General features: G+C 47.8%; 2 protein-coding genes across 5 annotated transcripts in view; one reads left to right on the forward strand and one right to left on the reverse strand.

Moving 5' to 3' along the window:
- The first annotated feature begins 1,411 nt into the window (after nucleotides 1–1,411).
- Nucleotides 1,412–11,666, forward strand: Slc31a2 (solute carrier family 31 member 2). Of its 3 annotated transcripts, XM_027949431.2 has the most exons (5): nucleotides 1,413–1,524; nucleotides 2,231–2,348; nucleotides 6,264–6,330; nucleotides 9,026–9,221; nucleotides 10,342–11,666. In XM_027949431.2, the coding sequence occupies exons 3-5, from the start codon at nucleotides 6,264–6,266 to the stop codon at nucleotides 10,508–10,510; spliced, it is 432 nt and encodes a 143-aa protein (XP_027805232.1). In that variant the 5' UTR covers nucleotides 1,413–1,524; nucleotides 2,231–2,348; the 3' UTR covers nucleotides 10,511–11,666. The 3 variants fall into 3 exon arrangements, with proteins under 3 accessions (XP_027805231.1, XP_027805232.1, XP_071456952.1); XM_027949430.2 differs by lacking the exon at nucleotides 2,231–2,348 and having other exon boundaries at nucleotides 1,412–1,524; XM_071600851.1 differs by lacking the exons at nucleotides 2,231–2,348; nucleotides 6,264–6,330 and having other exon boundaries at nucleotides 1,414–1,524.
- A 2,018-nt stretch (nucleotides 11,667–13,684) lies between these two features.
- Nucleotides 13,685–19,317, reverse strand: part of Fkbp15 (FKBP prolyl isomerase family member 15) — a 55,947-nt gene continuing 50,314 nt past the window's right edge. The window contains exons 25-28 of one of the 2 annotated variants that reach the window (XM_027949428.2): nucleotides 18,930–19,037; nucleotides 17,960–18,654; nucleotides 16,996–17,092; nucleotides 13,685–14,347 (exon numbers count right to left, since the gene is read on the reverse strand). In XM_027949428.2, coding sequence (XP_027805229.2) covers nucleotides 14,270–14,347; nucleotides 16,996–17,092; nucleotides 17,960–18,654; nucleotides 18,930–19,037 — 978 coding nt within the window. In that variant the 3' untranslated portion in view covers nucleotides 13,685–14,269. Of the gene's footprint in view, nucleotides 14,348–16,995; nucleotides 17,093–17,959; nucleotides 18,655–18,929; nucleotides 19,038–19,317 lie in introns of those variants that run through there. The other variant, XM_027949429.2, reaches the window with a different exon arrangement.

The raw sequence follows: 19,317 nt of genomic DNA on the forward strand, positions 1-19,317 counted from the left end.
AGTTCACTGCTTCGCAGGTGAGGCCCAGGGAGGTAAAAAAAAAAAATACACCCCTGATCCCAAATTCCTCCCCTGCTCTTAGGGCCCAGAAGGTTCAAGAGTACCCTCTTCCCCACTGCCCCTGCCGTGTTCTTTCCCTGAGGCTGCCCCATTCCCAGTCTGCTCCCTAACCTCCTTAGCTTCCACGTTGAGACTCTTAGAAGCTATGTGACCTTGTCCAAGTGGTTTGACCTTTTGCAAATGCTCTCAAATGACAGAAATACTTGCCACTGATGATAACAATGGCTACCATTTATTGAGAAAGCTCCCACTGCCAGGTTTTCTGCTGGGAATTTAACACGTGATCCCATTTGAGTCTCACAACACCCCTATCAGAAAACTGAGGCTCAGAAATGTAAAGCTGTTTACCTAAGATCCCACAGCTAACTAACACTCAGGGGCTCAGGATTTGAACTGAGGTCAGACTCCAGACTAAAGGTCTCTGCTAATACTGTCCCTGGCAAGGTTTCTGGAAAGAGCACCTTTACACATAGGATGGTTGGCCAAAAAAAGGATTACTAAACATATTTAAAAATTAAAGACTCTTCAAAGTCCTTTACCGCCCCCTCAGAAAAACTCCCCAGCAAAAACTGCATCAATGCAATGAACAGGCAATTCACAAATAGGGAAAAGATACCAGAAAGAAAAAACGTTTATCACCCTAGAAATCAAACATACAAATTACTCTCATCTGAGAAGATAATGAGAGGACAGCCCCCAGGAGACACTCAACCCAGGCACCCTAATCTTTGACTTCCAGCCTCCAGAAGTGAGAAATAAAGTCCTGTTCTTTATAAGCCCTCAGTCTATGATATTGTCACAGTGGTCCAAACAGTCAAAGACCACATATTCCCTCTTTAAGGAAAACCCCAAATTTGTGCAATAAAGGAAATGTAATCATAGCACGCGGGCGCACACACGCAAAAGAAAGAAAAAGGAAGAGAAAGGCAAACCAATTTCATGCATTATGCTTTGCTTATCAGATTGGAAAAAGTAATAAGATAATTTTGAAGAACAGACACATTACAAATCTGGGGCGTAACTGCTGTAACCTACTCCTAATTTGTTGCTATTACGCTCCTAGCATGGACCTTTTAATTTTCAACTCGTGTGACATGCTTCGCTTGGTTTTTGACAGCGAGCAATAAACACTTTAATGATAATTGCCAAGAGAGAGTCAAGTGCAAAACAGTCCGGGGCGGAACCCAACGTGGGCGGCTCCCCCCTTGCTGCCGACTCCAGTGACACCTGCCGCGCGGGCGGGGACCCGGGGTCCGCGCGTGGGTCCAGAGCAGCTGGCACCACCGAGGTCGCGGCGTGGGGCGCGCGGGGACCACAACTCCCAGGCGCCCGCGCGCCGCCCGTCCGGGACCACGTGACCCGCGCGGCCCGGGTCGGTATCGCGGCGGCTGCGGGTCGGAGTAGCCTCCGGGAGACCCGAGCAAGCAGACGCGGCCCTGGGCCGCCGGCGCGCTCAGTATGGCGGTGAGTCCCCGGCACCACTCCGAGAAGAGGACGCGGGTGGGCGGCTGGGGCGGGGTCCCGCGGAGCAGCCGCCGCGCACCTTGAGATCCTCGCCGCCCCTGGCCCCGGGCTGGTGAGGGAATGTGTTGGTGGCATTGGCACCCATCGAACAGGGTTGGGGGATGGCAGGTGGGACTGGCAGTGTTTTTGCGGATTTCTATTTGTCTCTCCTGCTGGGAGTCAGTCCAGCCAGGACAGCGCGGCCAGCAGGTGCGGGCGCGGCAGGTGAGGACCGCAGAGACAGGGGCCTCAGCCCCGAGCTTTGGCCAGAGCCCGGGGACGGGATATTGTTACTTGGGGTATTGCAGGAGGCTCCCACCAAGGGGAGTCCCCGCAACAGTGCAGCCTGCTGCTACTGCGCACTTAGCGCACATCCCGGCCCGGGCTCTGCAGCTGGCAGGTTCCCGGTCTGTTTAAAATAAACCCAACTTCTTCTCTTCCTCCCTACACTGTGAGTTAGAAAGTAGCGCTTCGGCCGCTCTTTTCTTGGTAGGGTTCACCTGGGCTTGAGAGAATGACAGCTTGCAAAACTCTGGTCTTTGAAAAAACAAACAAAAAATCATATCCCTTTCTTCATCCCATGAAGAAATCATAGAATCGAAGAGTCAGGAAGTCTATACAGACCTATACAGTCGACCCCCATCCCCCACTCCTATCCGTTCCCTAGATGGGGAAATAGATGGGAAGCACTAGAAAAAGTTCCCCAGCCAGTCAGCGGTGGCATTGGGACCCTCCTCTCCCTCGGAAGCCTGTGATTGGACAAATGAAGAAGCTTTTCTCAAAGTGTAAGTAACCCCAAATAAGAAAGTAGGGAAGAAACAAGGCCCACGGATTGCACCCTCCTTTGCTTCAGTCCCTCTCCACCCAGGGTGTGGCCCTGAATAAAACACAGATAAATTAAACTGCCAGAGACTCAGATTCATCCCCAGTGGGAAAACAAGATTAAGGCCCTGCCTTTTGTATATCTGAGCACAAAACCCTTTGACTGAAAATTACAGCCATGAGTCTCCTCAGGTCAGGGTGTGTGAATTTGAATCCTTTTCTTTAGCAAAAAAAAAAAAAAAAAAAATGAGTGGGCTAGGTCAAGTGACTTTCAAGTCCTTGACCCCCCCCTCCCGGATTTCCCAGAGAAGTGGAACTGATGTGGCTCAGGGCACTTCCAGCTCTGAACACACTGTACAGTACCTATCTTCTCCACTGCCTCCTACTCCTACTTCAGACCTGTCCTAGCACCTGCTCCCAGCATTCCCTGCCAGGTGTCCCCCAGGCGGCTTTGCTGTCTCCCCACATTGTGTCTTCCCTGCCTCTGACTACATACACCCTGTTATAATCACCTGTTGGCTTCTGTCTCCCCTGTTCCATGAGGGTTCAGAACTTTTCTTACTCATCTGTGTATCTCCAGGGTCTGCGTATCCCTAGCATAACAAAAGGGAATTTTGCTTGAATAAATTTTGCTGTCTGTAGGTATTCTGGTCTGTGACAAAAGGTGTGCGGCTGTTTTGAGCTCCTGAGGTGGCTGGCCCATGCCCAAGGATGACAGAAGGAACCAGTTGTGGAAACTTCCAGAGTGATTAATTATCCACTGGAGACATTCCATTCATGCCAGCTGCTTTACCAACTGAACTCAGAGAAGGAATGATGGGCAAACCCCCCCTTCTCACACCCACAGATAGAGCTCGAAGCTTCTGTTAGTCTAATGAGTGCAATGCCATGTATAAATGGAGTTTCGGAGGCTATTTATGCCCGTTCATTTTTGTATATTAATCTTTTGGGAGCATTTTGCTGTCAACACATAGCCTTCTGAAATTCTAACAGGAGATATCTGGATAGTGGAATTCAAAATGAGTTTGACTTTCTATTTGGTAGTTTCAGCATTTTGCATTGAGCAAATACCACTTGCATATGAAGGAGATAAAAAGCTAGTTTTGTTTTTAAATTCTTCAACATAATTTTTAAATAACTGCTCAGATTTCCATCTTGAAGCTATTATTGTAATTTACCTGACCAGGCAGGAGAACATCATGGTTCAGATGTTTTGTCAAAGTGTGGCCCCACAGACACCTACCCATAAGCACTCAGATTATTTGCTGAGAACCAGCACAGCCTTTCCAGAAAGATGTGTGGTTCTGGGTACTTGATCCCTGAGTGACCTTGGGCAGATCAGTGGACCTTTCTGTGCTTTCCTTGTCAGTTTTAAAGGAGTCAATAATAGGCAACTGCAGAGATGTTGGGAGAGTGACTCAGATAAAGGACAGAAGGAGGCAGGCACGGTGCAAGCCCATACAGGCTCTGGGAGAACGCACAGCTGCGTGACTATTTTGTTAATCAGATATTTTTACATTCCTTCTCCCTCCTGCAAATCCAGGAGCCCGGCCCCTGTGTAGGCACAGGTGGGAGTTAGTGGCACAAGTCACACCCCTTTGGGAACTGGAAGGTGTGTTTACTGAGTAAAATGGCCAGCTCTACCGGACCCAAAGCCGCAGTGTCCAGGTCTCAACACAGGGATTGAGACATACAAGGACGATAATCCCCCACTCAGCCCACAAACAGAGGCATATTCATTTTTTAAAAATCTTTTTCTTCATCTTTTACTGGGTTTTCAGGTAGGAGTTGAGTTCAAACTGGGAGCCTGCCTGCTTCCCAGGGGCCTGTGAAACCCCTGGTGAGGCCAACCCAGGGGAAGAGTTCTGAATCCAGGCCCCACTTTACAAATGAGGAAACTGAGGTCCAAAGGGGTCTTGCCTCAAGTCAGTAGCTCAAGGTCACACAGCTGTTCCTTGTAGAGCTAGGAATGAGAACCAGGATGAGCAGCTTTAGAATCTGTATCCTGACTGCTAGGTTTTGCTGCCTCTGTTCAAGCTGTAACAAAGTGAGAATTGGAATCCCCTGAAGGGGGCTTGTTAAAATCATGCATCTCCTCTGCCCCCTGCGCCTCTGCCCCTGGATTCCAGTGGAGGAGTCTGAGGAGGTCCAGACATCTGCATTTTAAATAAGGCCCTGGATATCCTAAGGAGGCACTGCTGTCCCTCTTCTCTAAGCCACTTGCCAGTGTGAGGCACAAGACTGTCCTGTGTCTCCCAGGCCAGGGCACGTTCCACCACACCCAGTCGCTCACCTGGAACTTAATCTGTCTGTGTGGATCTAGGTATAATAGCGCCACTCATCCAAACCTGTTTCCCGCTCCAGCATTCTCCCCTCGCCCCTTCCTCTTTGCCTTTTCATAATGTGTTCTAGCTGAGATCTCCTGGGCCCTGGACTTTCTTCGCAATCCCGGGATTGGTTCTTGTCTGCTTTCCTGTTTATTTGGAGCATCGACTGAGAACAGCCAGACTTCACACAATGTCTTGGACAAATCCCTTTCCCTCTTGGGACTGTCCTTCTTAAATGGGAAATTCAAGGGGGTGGAGCAGGATTGGAGTTGGACTGAGTTTTGCAGAGCTCAGACCTCTGTCCCCTCTTCACCCAGTGACTTATACAGTGGAGTCACAAGGAAGATTTTATTTGCCCATGTTGTCTGGAAAAAAAAAAAGTTGAAAACCAGTGGACCAAAAATTCTCCGAGGATACTCCTACCTCTGACACTTGAGGATTCTAATATTTGGCCTTTGTCTTAGAAGGCAAAGTCTCCCACTGGCTGATCCCAGTGCAGCCACATCTCCTTGGCTGGGTGGCCCTGATGGCTTCGGCTGCCTGAGGGCCTTCCCTTCCTTGAGAGGGTGATCCTGAGAGCCTTAGTTTGGCCTTAAGCCTGGTTGGACATTTAAAATCTCCACCCATCTCCCATCTTATCTTCTTTTCTTGGTGACTGGGAGGCTCAGAGTGTCCTGGAGAGCACAGAGCTTAAGAATCCAGCAAGCCTCAGCTTTGAAGTCCAGCTCTGCCTCTTCCTAGCTTCATGACCTACAGATTACTTAACTGCTATGAGACCAGCTTCCCCAGTTTTCCTTCCTGTAAAATTGGCCTAATTGTCCCTATTACACATAGGACTATTGTGATGCTGACATAAGATAATGGGTTAAAAGCCCTGGATGCCTCTCTGAACGGGGATGGGTCCACAGGCACTGTGGGGCCAGTGTTTTCACCTTCAGGCCTTCCTGTAAGGCTGAGAATGCATACGGGACAGAACCATTATCCCTTCTCTCTAATCCTGGACACAGAGCTGGGCTCAGTAAACAGTGACTGAGTGGGCAGATGTGGTGTCCAGATTAAAGACAGCTGCCCTTGCCCTACCCCATGACAAACACCACCAGATCCTGGACCCACCAGGACAAAGAGGACCCACGCCACCTTGAGGAGGCCATACTGGAGCTGAGCAGAGGGCTCAGACCCAGGGGTAAGAGGAAATGGTCGCTCCTCAATCTAGTGCTTCACCTTTGGATTTGGAGGTGACATCCCTGCATGGCCTGAGGATATTTGGTGACATCCTGAGTCTGGTTGGCCCTGTGAGGGTGGGCACTACCCCACCTTTCCTTCCATGTGGGACAAAACCAGCTCAGTTACAGCTCCACTGCTGACCAGAGTGGGCCAGCCCCTGCTCCATATGGCCTCAGTTGGCCATGCTGACCTCTAAAGACCCTTTCAATATGTTAAGTCCCATGTTCCTATCTTTCTGGGCCTCCAGAAGAGGATGTTGAAAAGCTTTAGGAGCCAGGGCTTCCAGTGTCCTGAGCCCCCTGTGATGCAGATTCCCTGCTCTTTCAGATGCATTTCATCTTCTCAGACGAGGCTGTGCTTCTGTTTGATTTCTGGAGTGTCCACAGCCCTGCAGGTAAGAACTGGCATGCTTAGACTTGCAGTTGGAAGTCTTCTGATAGAGGCAGAGGAGAATCTGGATTCTCTTCTCTGTGGGCATTTAGGTGAGCCTGACTCCTCAGGCATAAACATTGAGCAAGAACTCTGCATTTATGATTTCATGTGCAGCCACCTCTCTTCTGAGCGCAGAGGGCTTTATTATCTCACTGATCCTCACAAGAGCTAGGGGAGGCAGCTTCTCCCTCTACCACAGGGAAAGGAACTGAAGCCCAGAGAGGGGACATGCGAGGGCACACAGTGAGTAAGCATCGGAGCCAGAACTAGATCAAGGCCTCCTGTCGCTTCCTGGCACCTCCCTCATCCAGGTTCATTACCTAGCACTGGCTTAGAAGTCCAAAGTGGCAGCTGCAGCCTTGAACCTCAGATGAAACCCTACTCTGAAAAGGAAGAGTATTCCTTTGACTTGAAAGGGTAGAGTTTGAGGGCTGGGGTTGTAGCTGGCAGAGCGCTCACCTAGCACGTGTGAGGCACTGGGTTTGATCCTCAGCACCACATAAAAATAAATAAAACAAAGGGTATTGTGTCCCATCTACAACTAAAAAAGTTTAATAAATAAATAATATTAAAAAGCAGACTAGAACTAGCCACAATGCCCATCATTGCAGGTGTGGATCAAATAAATCATAATCATCTCTACAGTGGATTGCCATTCCAGTTAACTGTTGCTAGGCTGTGGATTAGAACAATAGTCATTTTATTATTCTCTCTCAAAGTTCTGAGTTCACTGGGCTCAGCTAAGTGTCCTCATAAGGGCGCTCCTGCATGCGGTATAGTTGAATGGTGGCTGCAGCAGTTTTCTTGAGGACTCGCACTCTCCTGTCTAATGGTCGATGCAGGTTGATCTGGGGCTCTTGGCTTCCTTGTGGCAGGGTAGCTAGATTCTAAGAATGAGTGTTCCAAAAGAGCAAGGGAAAGGAGCATGAGGTTTTTAAGCCCTAGCCTTGGAAGTCACAGCATTACTTTCACGTTATTGGTTGAGGCAGTCACAAAGATCTTCCTGGGTCAAAGGGGAGGGAACACAACTTACACCACTTGATGGCAGGAGTGTTGACACTGTAAAAAGAACATGTGGGTGGTAATATTGGGGTGGCTGTCTTTGGACAATACAATATCACAGATACTGTGGAGCCACCAGGAAGACAGATCTGGGTGAACTAAGGGGAACCCACATATGAAGTTGGGTGCCGGAGAGTTTGCAGAGAGGAAGCTGTCATTTAGACAAGTGGAAGCCTGAACACTGAGTAACAGAGGCTGCACTGGGGAGGAGGATCGGGTTCCTAGAGACCGGGCTGGGAAGGAGACTGACTTTTCATTATATGCCCTTTTTTACTGTATAGATTTTTAACACATGTATGCAGTTACTTGTACTTTTATATTTGAAAAGTCTATTTCTTGTGCAAGTGATTTCCTCTGAAGGAAAAAAAAAAAAAAAAAACTACTTCTGTTCCTTTTCTTAAACTCAAGACAGTTCCATGACCAGAAAGTAGGTCTTCCCCACACAGGCCCAATTTTCTGATCCCAGTTGGGAGACCTTCCATTCAATTCTCATATGAACTGGAGTTAGCACAGACCCCACAGGGTAAGAACAGTCCCATGAAACTGCCCCACTCCGACACCGACCACAAGTCCTAAGATTTCCAGTTGGCTATAGAATTAGGGTTCCCATGAGCTCCTCCTTGGTTTATTTGCTAGAATGGCTCACAGAGCTCAAGGAAATAGTCTCTGTAGGCACGATGGATTAAGTCATTGACCACTGGTGATCAACTCAACCTTTAACCCCCCTGCTGGTCCCCAGAGGTTGGGTGGGGTATAGAACTGAAAGTTCCTACCCTGTAATCATAGGTCAGTTGCCCTGGCAACCAGCCCCTCCCAAGGCTGGCTATCCAGGAGCACTAGCCACTTGTCGTCTTAATAGCACACAAAAAGACAATACTAGCAAGGCTCCAAGGGTTTTAGAAGCAGACCAGCAAACCAGGGCAAGACCAAATTTATATTTTTTATGTCACAGAGTCTCATACAATACTTTAAGGTGGACCATTTATTATCTTTTCACTTGTTTAAAAAAAAAATAAGTAGCATTGGCAGTTAATTTTACACAGCAGCCCTAGGACTTACTTTTCTGTAAAATAACTTAGAGCTTTTCCCCACTATAGAAGTAAACACACCTAACAGAAGAAATGTTAGAGAATGAGGCAGAAAGAAAATAGAAACTCACCCATATCCTGATGTACTCAGATAACTATAACCCCTTTGCTGCATCCTTCCTTCCAGCTTTTTAGGTGTACTTGCACATAAATAGGCCCTTGCTGTATGCACCCATGACATGACAGCGATCATGCAGACTGCTGGGAGGGCTGGATGATCCCTGCCACTTGGCCCCTCCCTCCTTCCTTCCTTTTTTCCTTACTTTTCCCCAAAATTATACATATTTTTGGAGGTGCCATGTGATGTTCCCAAGCACGTGTACATTGTGTGATGTTCAGTCAGGGTAAATGTATTTACCGAAATATTTATAATTTCTTTGTTGTGAAGACATTTAAAATCCTTTCTTCTAGCTTTTTTTGAAATGTGATATACATTATCAGTATCCACAGTCGCCTTAGTGATCATGCAATCTAGGACCTACTTCTCAACTCAGCCTCTTTTGACAGGCATGGCCCTTTCTGTGCTGGTGGTCCTGCTCCTGGCTGTGCTGTACGAAGGCATCAAAGTTGGCAAAGCCAAGCTGCACCACCGTACTCTAATGAGCCTGCCCACTGCCACCAGCCAGCAGCTCATCTTGGAGACAGACCAGGATTCTGCAGGCGCAGGCTCAGACTCATCCCCAGTCAGCAGCACCAACCTCAGGTACAGGCACTGGGCGTGGGGAATGGGCAGAGTCCTCACGCTCACCCTGAGAGGAAGGCTGGGCAAGAGATCGTCAGCCCCAGTGTGTAGAAGGGAACTCCAGGCCCAGGGAAGGACCAGGACTTGCCAGAGTGGTGACAGTTAGAAAGGTGAACTAACATAACACTCAGGTGTCCAGATGCCTGAGCCAAAGCTCTATTGATAGCCACTTTAGGAGGCTCAGATTTCTGCAGGGACTTGTGATCTTCAGAATTCCAGTGCAGGCCCCTGTCTAGCAACATGGGTGGCCACCCAATCTTCCCCCAAATCTCACTAGGCTTCCAAACCTAGGAGGGGATCTGTAGCTGTCCTGAAGCAAATGGTAAGAATTGGGTCAGCAATGTGGCCCACTTGGTGGGGGAGGCAGCTGCTTTTTTCCTCCTTTCCCACCCTGATTGGTTCTCTTAGTATCCCCAGTCCTCACTCCAGCTTCATTGTGCTTAATAAGCTGCTGCATACCCAGCCACTTTACCTGGGTGTCTCAAATCTTCACAACCACCCTGCAAGGGAGTTCTTACTCCTGTTTTACTGATGGAGCTTCAGAGAGCTTTACATTTGTCCTAGGCCAGAATTAGTACATGGAAGAGTCCCTGCCCTTTCCATTGTCATCCTGCCTCCCACGGTAGGTTCAGGGGGAAAAATCTGCCTTAATGATGATTTCCTCTTGTCCCTTATCAGGTAAGATGGATGACATATACCATCGTTTTCCCATTTGCCTAGGATGCCAGGAATCTCAGATCTAATTGTGGAGATGTCTTTTTAAAAAGCAATCTCTTTCAAGGAATGGTGGCACATGCCTGTAATCCCAGTTTCCCAGCTATTTGGAAGGTTGAGGCAGGAGAATCACAAGTTCAAGGCCATCCTGGCAACTTAGTGGGACCCTGTCTTGAAATTTTAAAAAAGGCTGGGGATGTAGCTAAGTGGTTAAGTGCCCCCTGGGTTCAATGTGCAGTAGTGGGGGCAGGGGAGTACTTCCTCCTGGTTAAGCATATACTGTGGCTCAAATGCTTTCTACTTCCTGATATCCACTTTCTGTCTCTAGCTCATTACCAGCATTACCTTGGTTCTCTTTTTTATCTAGGTGGTTTTTGTGTCACTTTGGCCAGTCTCTAGTCCATGTCACTCAAGTGGTCATTGGCTACTTCATGATGCTGGCTGTAATGTCCTACAACATCTGGATTTTCCTCGGTGTGGTCCTGGGCTCGGCTGTGGGCTACTACCTGGCCTACCCACTTCTCCGCCTGGTTTAGCTGGTGAAGGATTTGCAGGCACTCAGGGCTGGAGGGAGCTGGGCACCTTCTTCCAGGCATTGCACTTCAGTGGATTTTTCTCCTGGTGGCCATTCCTCACCTCCTTTTCAGCTCCTGGCAAATTGGAGCTGAAGCCAGCACTTGTTCCCTGGAGTTCAGAGGCCACTGAAGCCACCCTCTCCTCGGCCAGCCTGCACAGGGCCTGGGCCTATTCTGGTGCCTTAAGAAGGCTGCTGTGACCAATGGAGAAAGAAAGCAGAGACTACAGCCTGGGGACAGGGTTGCTGAGCCTAGACACATCCCTGTGATGCAGGAATAAGAATTTCCAAAGGTCTTCAGGACAGGGAGGTGGGATCTGGGTGAGGAAGGCCACAGAACCTGGAAACCCTCTCTCTGCTTTGTGCCTTATCGACAGGAGCATCTTTCTGGACTTCTGTCTTTGGGGGACAGAGACCAAAATAGCTCCTTTTTCTGACCTTCGTGCCTTTGGAACACATAGTTTGTCCACATGATCCACAAAATAGACTAAGACTTTTACATTTTTCCCACTGAACTCCTGATTAGCACTTTTGCACACTCATACAAAACAAAGTTTTTCAAAGAAATTATTTCATCTTATTCATGATGGAAGGCAGCAACCGCTGAGACCTGCCTCCCTTTCTTGGGGAGAGAATAAGTGACAACTGATTAAAGGCGGCTGGTTTGTCCTCTGGATGGAGCTCCTTCCACCCGACGGCACTGCCCACAGGGGAGGGTAATCTAATGGCCAAGGTGTCTGGGAGTGCCTCATGGCCTCAATGCCCCCCCCCCCTTTAATATGGATCCTCTTTTATCACTTACTGCCCACTCATAGAGACCTGTGGGGAAACACAATTCAGTCACTGAAAATACAGGTTAAGCCTAAGGGGACATTGACTGGATGCAGGGAGCAGTCAAACCAAAGCCAGTGCATTTTTAGTTAGACAAACTCTGGATATTTTAACCTCTTCACTTTACAGAAAAGAAAATCTTTTTATCAATTTACAGGGAGAGAAAATCGCTGCTGTGGACTATAATGCCCATGTTCAAGTACCTCACAGGCTAGATGAAAAGATGTCTTAAGCTTTGGGAATTAAAAACAATTACATTTTAATAAATACATATTTTTAAACAGTCAGTGACTCTGTCCTCAGTCCAGCAGTAAGCACACATACCCCTTTTGACAACAAGGGGGAGGGGGCATGTGCAGAGGGAGGGGGCATGGAGCTGGAGGTGCATCCGTATGACTGACTGAGGACTGAAGAAGACAACTCTGTGCTTAAGAAAATGAGCCCTGAAACACTGTGCCCACAGGTAGGCACCCAGAATGTCAACTTGGTCAACATTCATTTGTTCATGTGACAGACATGAATCAGGTACCTGCTATAAAAAAAGTAACTGTCACCCAAAATGTAAACACTGTGAAGATTAATAATAGCACCTTTTCTCTCTGAGGGCAGAAGCAAAAATATAATGACCATTTTTAACTTACAATAAGAAATAATTGTCAGAAATTATGTGCCACATCTAGGGTTGCTTGGTGGCTTCTCCTCATGCATGCAAGGAGCTGGAAGCTGCCCAGGGCCTCAAAGATATATGATTTTGAATGTCCTCTGCAATGCCAATAGAGCCTCCTCCATCCATCATTAGGTCCTGACCCTCTAAGGCTCCCTCCCCTGGAAAGAACGTTCTCTGATTTTAAATGTTTATGAGATAGGAATCTGAACTTCATAGGTGATCAGTGAACTCCTCGTTGGATAGTTGTTTTAAACATGGTGATTCATTTTAGGATTTTCTAGCAGAGAGAACTTTTAAAATTTTCCTACTCTTTGCTCTTCAGAGTGATTCAACAGACAATCCGTTGCTCTCATGTCAACGGCCTTTAGAGCCAAGTCACAAAAGGTGACAAGAGTCCCTATTTACAGTTTAAATAGTTTAACAAACACACAAGTGCTTATTATGTGCCTGGCAGTGTTTTAAGCACTTTATACAAATATTAGCTCATTTAATTCTCACAGCAAGGTAGAGACTACTTCTCTCTTCATCTTAGAGACAGGGAAGCAGAAACAGAAAAAGGCATCCAGTTTAAAAGTGGCAGAGCCAGGACTTAGATTCTGAGTTTGTTTCTTCAGTTCAGCTGAGGGGGCTGAAGCCAAAAGGGTAGGAGTAACTTGGCCAAAACATGCAGAACTCATGGGCAAGAAAATACATTCAGACTGTGAAGACTCTATACTCTTTTGTATTCTAACATAACAGGATGGGAATTCTAAGGAGATCTGGGGTGGGGCCCAGGACATGGATTTCTAACAGGCATCACTGGCTCCTTCCTCTCAATCCAGTGACTATCAGGCAAGGGTGGTGGCGCAGAGCCCAGGCTCTTAAATCAGACAGCCAGGATTTGAATTCTTGTTCTGCAGATCACTACCTGTGCATTTGGACAAGTTACTTTACCTCCCAAAGCCTCCATTTTCTCCTGTAGAAAATGGGGATAACAGCATCTCTACAATGGTTGCTGGATATAAGACCATCTGTGTCAGTTGCTCCCCCACCCAGGGACACCTGTTAAGTAACAAAATACTTGGGCTTTATTGCTGCCTCCCAGGTCCCCACATGGCAGATGACCCAGAGTTAGAGTTCAGATTCCTATCTCATAAACACTTAAAATCAGAGAATGTTCTTTCTTAAAATTATTATACTTCTTGAAGACTGTCTGCATGGTCTTTGGAAGATCCCAGAATAAATATAATGACTATAAAGATTTTCTAATTACTCTTTTCTACACTAGTCCTGGTCCTCTGAGTTCAGAGGAAATGAAGCTGCTCTTAAAGCGAAGAATCCCTCAGGTGCCGTGGACGTTAAGAATGAAGGGTCCTCCAACCTTCTGCATGGCTTCTGAGGCTGTAGGACTGAGCCTGCAGGAATAAGCAACAGGCTAGTCCTCAGCAAACCACAATGCCCTGAGCCTCACGCAGCTGGACAGCAGAGTGGTGCTTTTCTTTGAAGGCCTAAAAGTTCCAGGGTTAGGTGCCACAGGGAATATGCCACAGTGCTTTGTGCACATTGACTGACCCAGTCACAGCTCCTATCCTTAGATTTCCAGACAGCACCACAAGAAATCCCTTAGAGCCACACTCAGTTACTCCCCAAGGGCCCGAGTCAAGATTCTTTAGAGATATTTATTTTAGTTTGGTTAATTTCAAATATTCATTGACCTCTTGTATAAGATTAAGGCAGAGATAAAAGATAACATGTCCTTGGACCACAGGCCAGACTGCTAACTGAACTGGGATCAAGATGGTGTGATCTCCTCTTAGTTTTCCAGGGAGACCTCTCCCCAGGTGATAGGTCTTGTTGCTGGGGCACAGTTGAGCCCTGGGAGGCAGATGGAAGGGGTTCTTGGGTTAGTCTGAGAGTGACTGAAGAGAAAAGAAAGCTTGGAAGAGGGCAGGACTCTTGTAGGTGACTAGCTGGAGCCTCTCAATCCTTCTTCCAACTGGGACTTGAAGGCAGGACCACAATGGGCTGCTCAAAATACCAGTTCTGAAAACAGGGTCACGATCCTCTTTGCCAGGTCAGGTGTGGGACTCAGAAGGTAGCCAGCTAACTCCGACATCTGAACTACTGTCCTCAGAATGCTCACCTTGACCTCACCCTGTGGTTTGCCTAGACCCAGGGCTGGCTGTGCAAAATCATGCTTAGGGAGGGGCTGGAGGAGAAACTGTGCGCCAGCTTCCTGGGTCTTCATCCCAGCCAGTCATTGTCATCATCATCACCGTCATCTCCAAAAAGGGGTGTTGGGGGTGGGCGTCCCTTCATGCTCTGACAAAACAGGAAAGAGTAGTCAGTCCTCACTTGTCCCTACCCCACCGGACCTCCCACCTGTGAGGTGAAGTGGTCCAGCGTCTGTCCCCAGCTCCAGATTGGAAAGGAGGTGTGCTGGAAAGAGGCCTGCGGCCAGTGAACCCTGACTTCCAGGTAAAGCTGAGACAAGCAGGTAGAGAGGGAAGCCGGCTTCCAACAGAGACAAAAAGACCAACTGTATTTGGCTACTTCTGTCATTTATTTGGGAAGCATATGATTTGACAGATTTTTCTCTCATGTGGTAACATACATTTTGTGTGAAGAAAAAAGGGTCACAGAGGAAGATGGAAGTGGGAGAAAGAAACAGAAGCAGAGCAGCCCGACGGAGGAGAGAAGATTCAGGAAGATGACGAAAGGTCACACTGGAAAACAAAGTTGTTGTGACCTAAGGTAGCAAGACTGGTTCTGGATGTGACCTTATCCTTTGAAAATGAGATGAGTTTAATTTAGATGCTTGGCTACATTCCCAAGAGATGAAGAAAGCCCAGGAACACAGGATCCAGCTTCCCACAACCCTATTCTCCCTCATCCCACTGACCAGGTAAGGGATACAGGAAATTAAGGTGGCTAGCTTGATCTTACATGTCCTCCAAAGGCCCGTGTGTTAAAAGCTTAGTCCTCAGCTTGGTGCTATTTGGAGTGTGGAAACTTTAAGACACAGGGTCTAACAAGAGGACTTGGGTGACTGGAAGTGTGCCCCCCTGAAGGGCATGGTGGGACCCATCCCCTCCTTCCTCCTCTCTCTCACTTCCTGACCATGAGTGAATGGTTTTGTTCTTCCACATACTCCTGCTATGAGGTGCTGCCTCACTACAGGTCCAAAAGCAATGGGCCAATTGGTCATGAACTAAAACTTCTGAAACTGTGAGCTAAGATAAACCTTTTCTTTTTATAAGCTGATTACCTAAGACTTCAGCTATGGTATCACAAAAGGCCATGGAGGGGGGACTCTCCCCCCTTTTCATGACTTGGGCTCCTGACCTTTTTCCTCTGGGTTAGCAGGGAACAGGTCCCATGGGGGCCATAGGGATTGATGTTAGAGACAGGCATAAATTGAATTGTCTCCACTAATGTCCTTTCTGCTCTGTGAGCTGACCAGGATCTCTTCACAGAAGCCTGGCTAACAGGAGGCAGCGTGGTGTGCAGAGGCCTCTGGGCTAGTCCACTGTCCAGCTACCAACAGACCTTGTGCTTTTCTCTGAGTATCAACTGAGTGATCGCTATAAAAAATCTGACAGTATAAGATTTTTAAATGTAGCTCACCACTTCTGCTTTTTTCTGACTAAGGTTCTGATTCTACATTTCCCGACCACATAAGATAAGCTATATTATTTAATAATCCTGAGCCTCAGTCTTCTGATCTAGAAGAAATGGGATAAGATGCCTACTTCACTGCATTAGTTGAGGATTAAATGAGACAGTGAAGTAGTGTTCAGCATACACAAGAAATAGCTGCTAACTTGATGATACTTGCATTAATACCAATAACATACTACTAATTTAAAAATTCCAACTATATTTAGGACAGTCCCTTGGAATATGCATTTTTTCCCTTTTATCCTCCCTCTTTCTTTTTAGTGCAGAATTTGTATACAGCATTCTCAGATGAGAATCTAAGTCTTGGGCAGAAAACCTATTGGGAGGAAGTAGTGCACTTCCCCTGAAGGCAGGCAGGCAAGATGGAAGTGCTCTGGTATGTATGAGCTGGACCCCAGATCTGTCACTGCTTTTTGGCAAAAGGCAAAACCCACTCTGGATGATACACGAGGGGATAAATCTTGCCCCATTCAACCTGTATTTCGGTCCCTGGAAACATGGACTCAATCTGAAGCTCATCTCTGTTCACCATACACATTTCATGGCAGTGAAATTCTCATCACTGCAGTCAAAATGGCCTAGTGAGCACCAGAAGCATTTACCCTATCAAAACAGGGAACGGCAGATGCAGGAGCTGGGCTCCAGTAGTGCTCTGTCAGCAGTTTGCCCTGCCGCCCTTCATTCTCACGCTCCACAGAGCAAGGCCATGTTGTCAGTACTGGCCCACCTGCTGCCCGGGAGTGTTGTGATGACAAAACAAAGCAGCTGGCTGGAAGCAGGCCAGTGAGCAAAGGTGCTCAGAAACAGGTGGCCTAACCCAGAGCCTGGGGATTGAGCCCTCTCTCTACCATCAATTGCTTTGGTGGCTTTAGGTAAGTCATTCTTTTGAACCCAGTTTGTTTATGAATAAGGATGCCCAAAAAGATAATCTTCAAAGTCCCCCCACCCCCACAATTCTAAAACATAAATAACATCCTAGCTGATGTAGGGAAACCTGAGGTTTCAGCACAACAATGCAGGACTAAGCAGCTCAGCTTTCCTCACTTCAAGGGGGACTAATTCCCATGTGGATAGAGTTATGTTCTCGCTCAAGAGTAAAGGGGTATCTGACTGTCCCCACCATGCTTACCGAGCTGCCCTCTCCCTACCCCAAGCCTGCTCCCACAGGGCCCTGCACACAGTGTCCAGGGAGTGGGCCACCAACAAACTCCATTTCTCTTCTCTGAGCCAGTGGTGAAGGGCCCCCAGGTGGTGGTGTGAGGACTTGGCAGGGCCTGGGACTTCCTTACCACCTCATCTTCATCCTCCTCCTCTGGCTGTGCTTTGGTCCTTGGAACTTTCAGAGTTGCCCCTTGAAACAGTTCATCCTCTTCATCCCCAGAGACACTAAAGGAAAATCAAATCACAGAAGATGTTGCTGTTCCTGCTCCTGGCCATAGTGCCCACCAGCTATGAAGGTCACGGGCTGCAAGGTGAGAACCACTCAGTAACACCTCCCTTCTCCACTTCAGTGTCTCCTCCCATAGCCTGCAGTGGCCTCTCTGTAGCCTACAGCCCTAGTGGACTCCTAAAGCTAATAAATCAGACCACATTGCTCTTCTGCCTAAATCCCTTAATGGTTTCTCACTATATTTCCATAAAATCCAAACTTTTAACAATAACATAAAATCTCAAGTATAGCCCCTATTTAGTTTTCCAACCTCAGCTTAACACCATTCACCTTTTATTTTCTGTGTCTTCTTTTACTTCCTTGATTATGGCATGTCCCCTCCCACCACAGGGCCTTGGCATATATGACTCTCTTGGCAATCTCTCCTTCCTGCTGTTGGTATGGATGGCTCCTTTCCATTTTCAGATCTCAGTTTAAATGTTACCTTCTCAGAATCCTTCCCTAACCACCCTATGTAATGTAGAATGTGCCCTCTTTATTCTTTCTTATAATCCCTGTTTCTTTCTCTCTCTCTATTTTTTAGCACTTACCCTACCTTTATAATATGTAAAAACATATCTCTTGGTCTTTGCCAACCAAACTGTAAGCTTTTGAACTCATGAACCACATCTGCCTTGCCTACACACTATCCTCGTGCCCACCACCGAGCCCTGTGCGTGCTAAGTGTTGTTGAATAAACACACGAATGAATGAATGAATGAGCAAACTAGTCAATGTCTGAAGAATGAGTTGACGGCCATGGAAAAAACAGACACCACTTCCATTGGTAGCCATTCCCTGACACTGTGCTCAGAGGAACATACCTGGAATGCTGAGAGCCATGGTTGGGTCTGAGTGCTGTTCCTGCAGCTGTAGAGCCTAGTGGCTCCTCAAAGGGACCAGCAGGGCTGGTGACATCCTCATCATCATTGAGCTGTGGAGGCTGGGGCTCTCCTGGGCTTTCAGGCCCTAAGGCTGGTGGGTCCCCCTTCTCTGGGTCTAGAGTCAGTGATGGTCTCCTGGAGGTTTCTTGAGGTGGGCCATCTGGAGCTGTCCCAACATGCACCTTTCCTGCTGTGTTGTCGGACCTGGCTGTCATTGGGCCAGCAACAGGTGTCTCCTCGAACTCAGAGTTCATAGGTACAGGGCCTGGAGGCTTAGGTGGAATCGAAGTTGGGGGTCCCAGAACTCTGTGAGATGGGGTACAGGCCGGTTTGGGTGGGAGGAAACCATCTTCGAACTCTGAAAGCACCTCTGTATCCGGCTCCCCTTTCCTTCTCTCTACACTGTCCTCAGGTGTGGAGAGAACCTGTGGAGGCGATGGAGTGACCTCTTCCATTACCTGCTCTGACAGCACCACGGTGGCCTCCTGCCCCTCCGCACTCGTGGGTGGGGAACACAGCCCAGACGTGGCTGGGGCTGACTGCTCCTGGGAGGGTCGAAGAGGCTGCTCATCTTCCTCACTGCTGCTGTCTCCCTTCTCTTGCTCCTGCTGGCTCAACAGCTGTAAAGTCACCATCTGTTCAAAACCCGAGGGGAGGAGATGGTCACTAAAAGGAAAATAGCAAGCACTACATATCCTCAGTCCTCATTAACACAGCTGTCACCTAGTTCAAATGACTCTGCCTCTCTAAGTTAGAAGGCGCTGGACACATCCATCCAGGCACGATCGCTCCAGTCATCCCCATTCCTGGTCAACAGTCTTGACTGAATTTTTAGTCATGATCTCATAGAAGGTAGTTAATCAACAAAAACCCCACTCCAATGGAACAGTCACCAGCGGGACGGCTGTACCTTGATTGTATTCATGATGGTCCCCAGAATGGTCCTGCCATCGTAAGATTCCTCCAGCTCAAACTCACCCCGAAATGACTGGAACACCTGGTTCATAATCTTCTTGACCTGTTTGGAAATCAAACATACGTGCTGCCAAAACTAAGTCATTAAGAGATACATTAAAATCCCAGAGAGGCGTTTGGAAGGCTCAAATGAAGCCATCTTAGAACAGTACAGAGGAACACAGCTGGTCGTGAATGGAGACCTTGAGAGCTACGGCCATGGAGAAGACACTATCAAATAACAAACATACCTTGACAGAAGGACCAGCCATGAGAGTTCCCTACCGAGGGCAGGCAAACTATGGCCTGCCTGAGACTGTTTAAAAATCACTTACTGATACCTC

This window comes from Marmota flaviventris, chromosome 13 (genome assembly GCF_047511675.1).
Source record: "Marmota flaviventris isolate mMarFla1 chromosome 13, mMarFla1.hap1, whole genome shotgun sequence".
Classification (NCBI taxonomy): Eukaryota; Metazoa; Chordata; class Mammalia; order Rodentia; family Sciuridae; genus Marmota; species Marmota flaviventris.

Excerpts from the sequence above, each read along its gene's own strand:
- Slc31a2 (XM_027949430.2), top strand. Across the intron at positions 6,331-9,025 it reads GAGTGTCCACAGCCCTGCAG|GCATGGCCCTTTCTGTGCTG; the intron begins GTAAGAACTGGC and ends CTCTTTTGACAG. Across the intron at positions 9,222-10,341 it reads GTCAGCAGCACCAACCTCAG|GTGGTTTTTGTGTCACTTTG; the intron begins GTACAGGCACTG and ends TTTTTTATCTAG.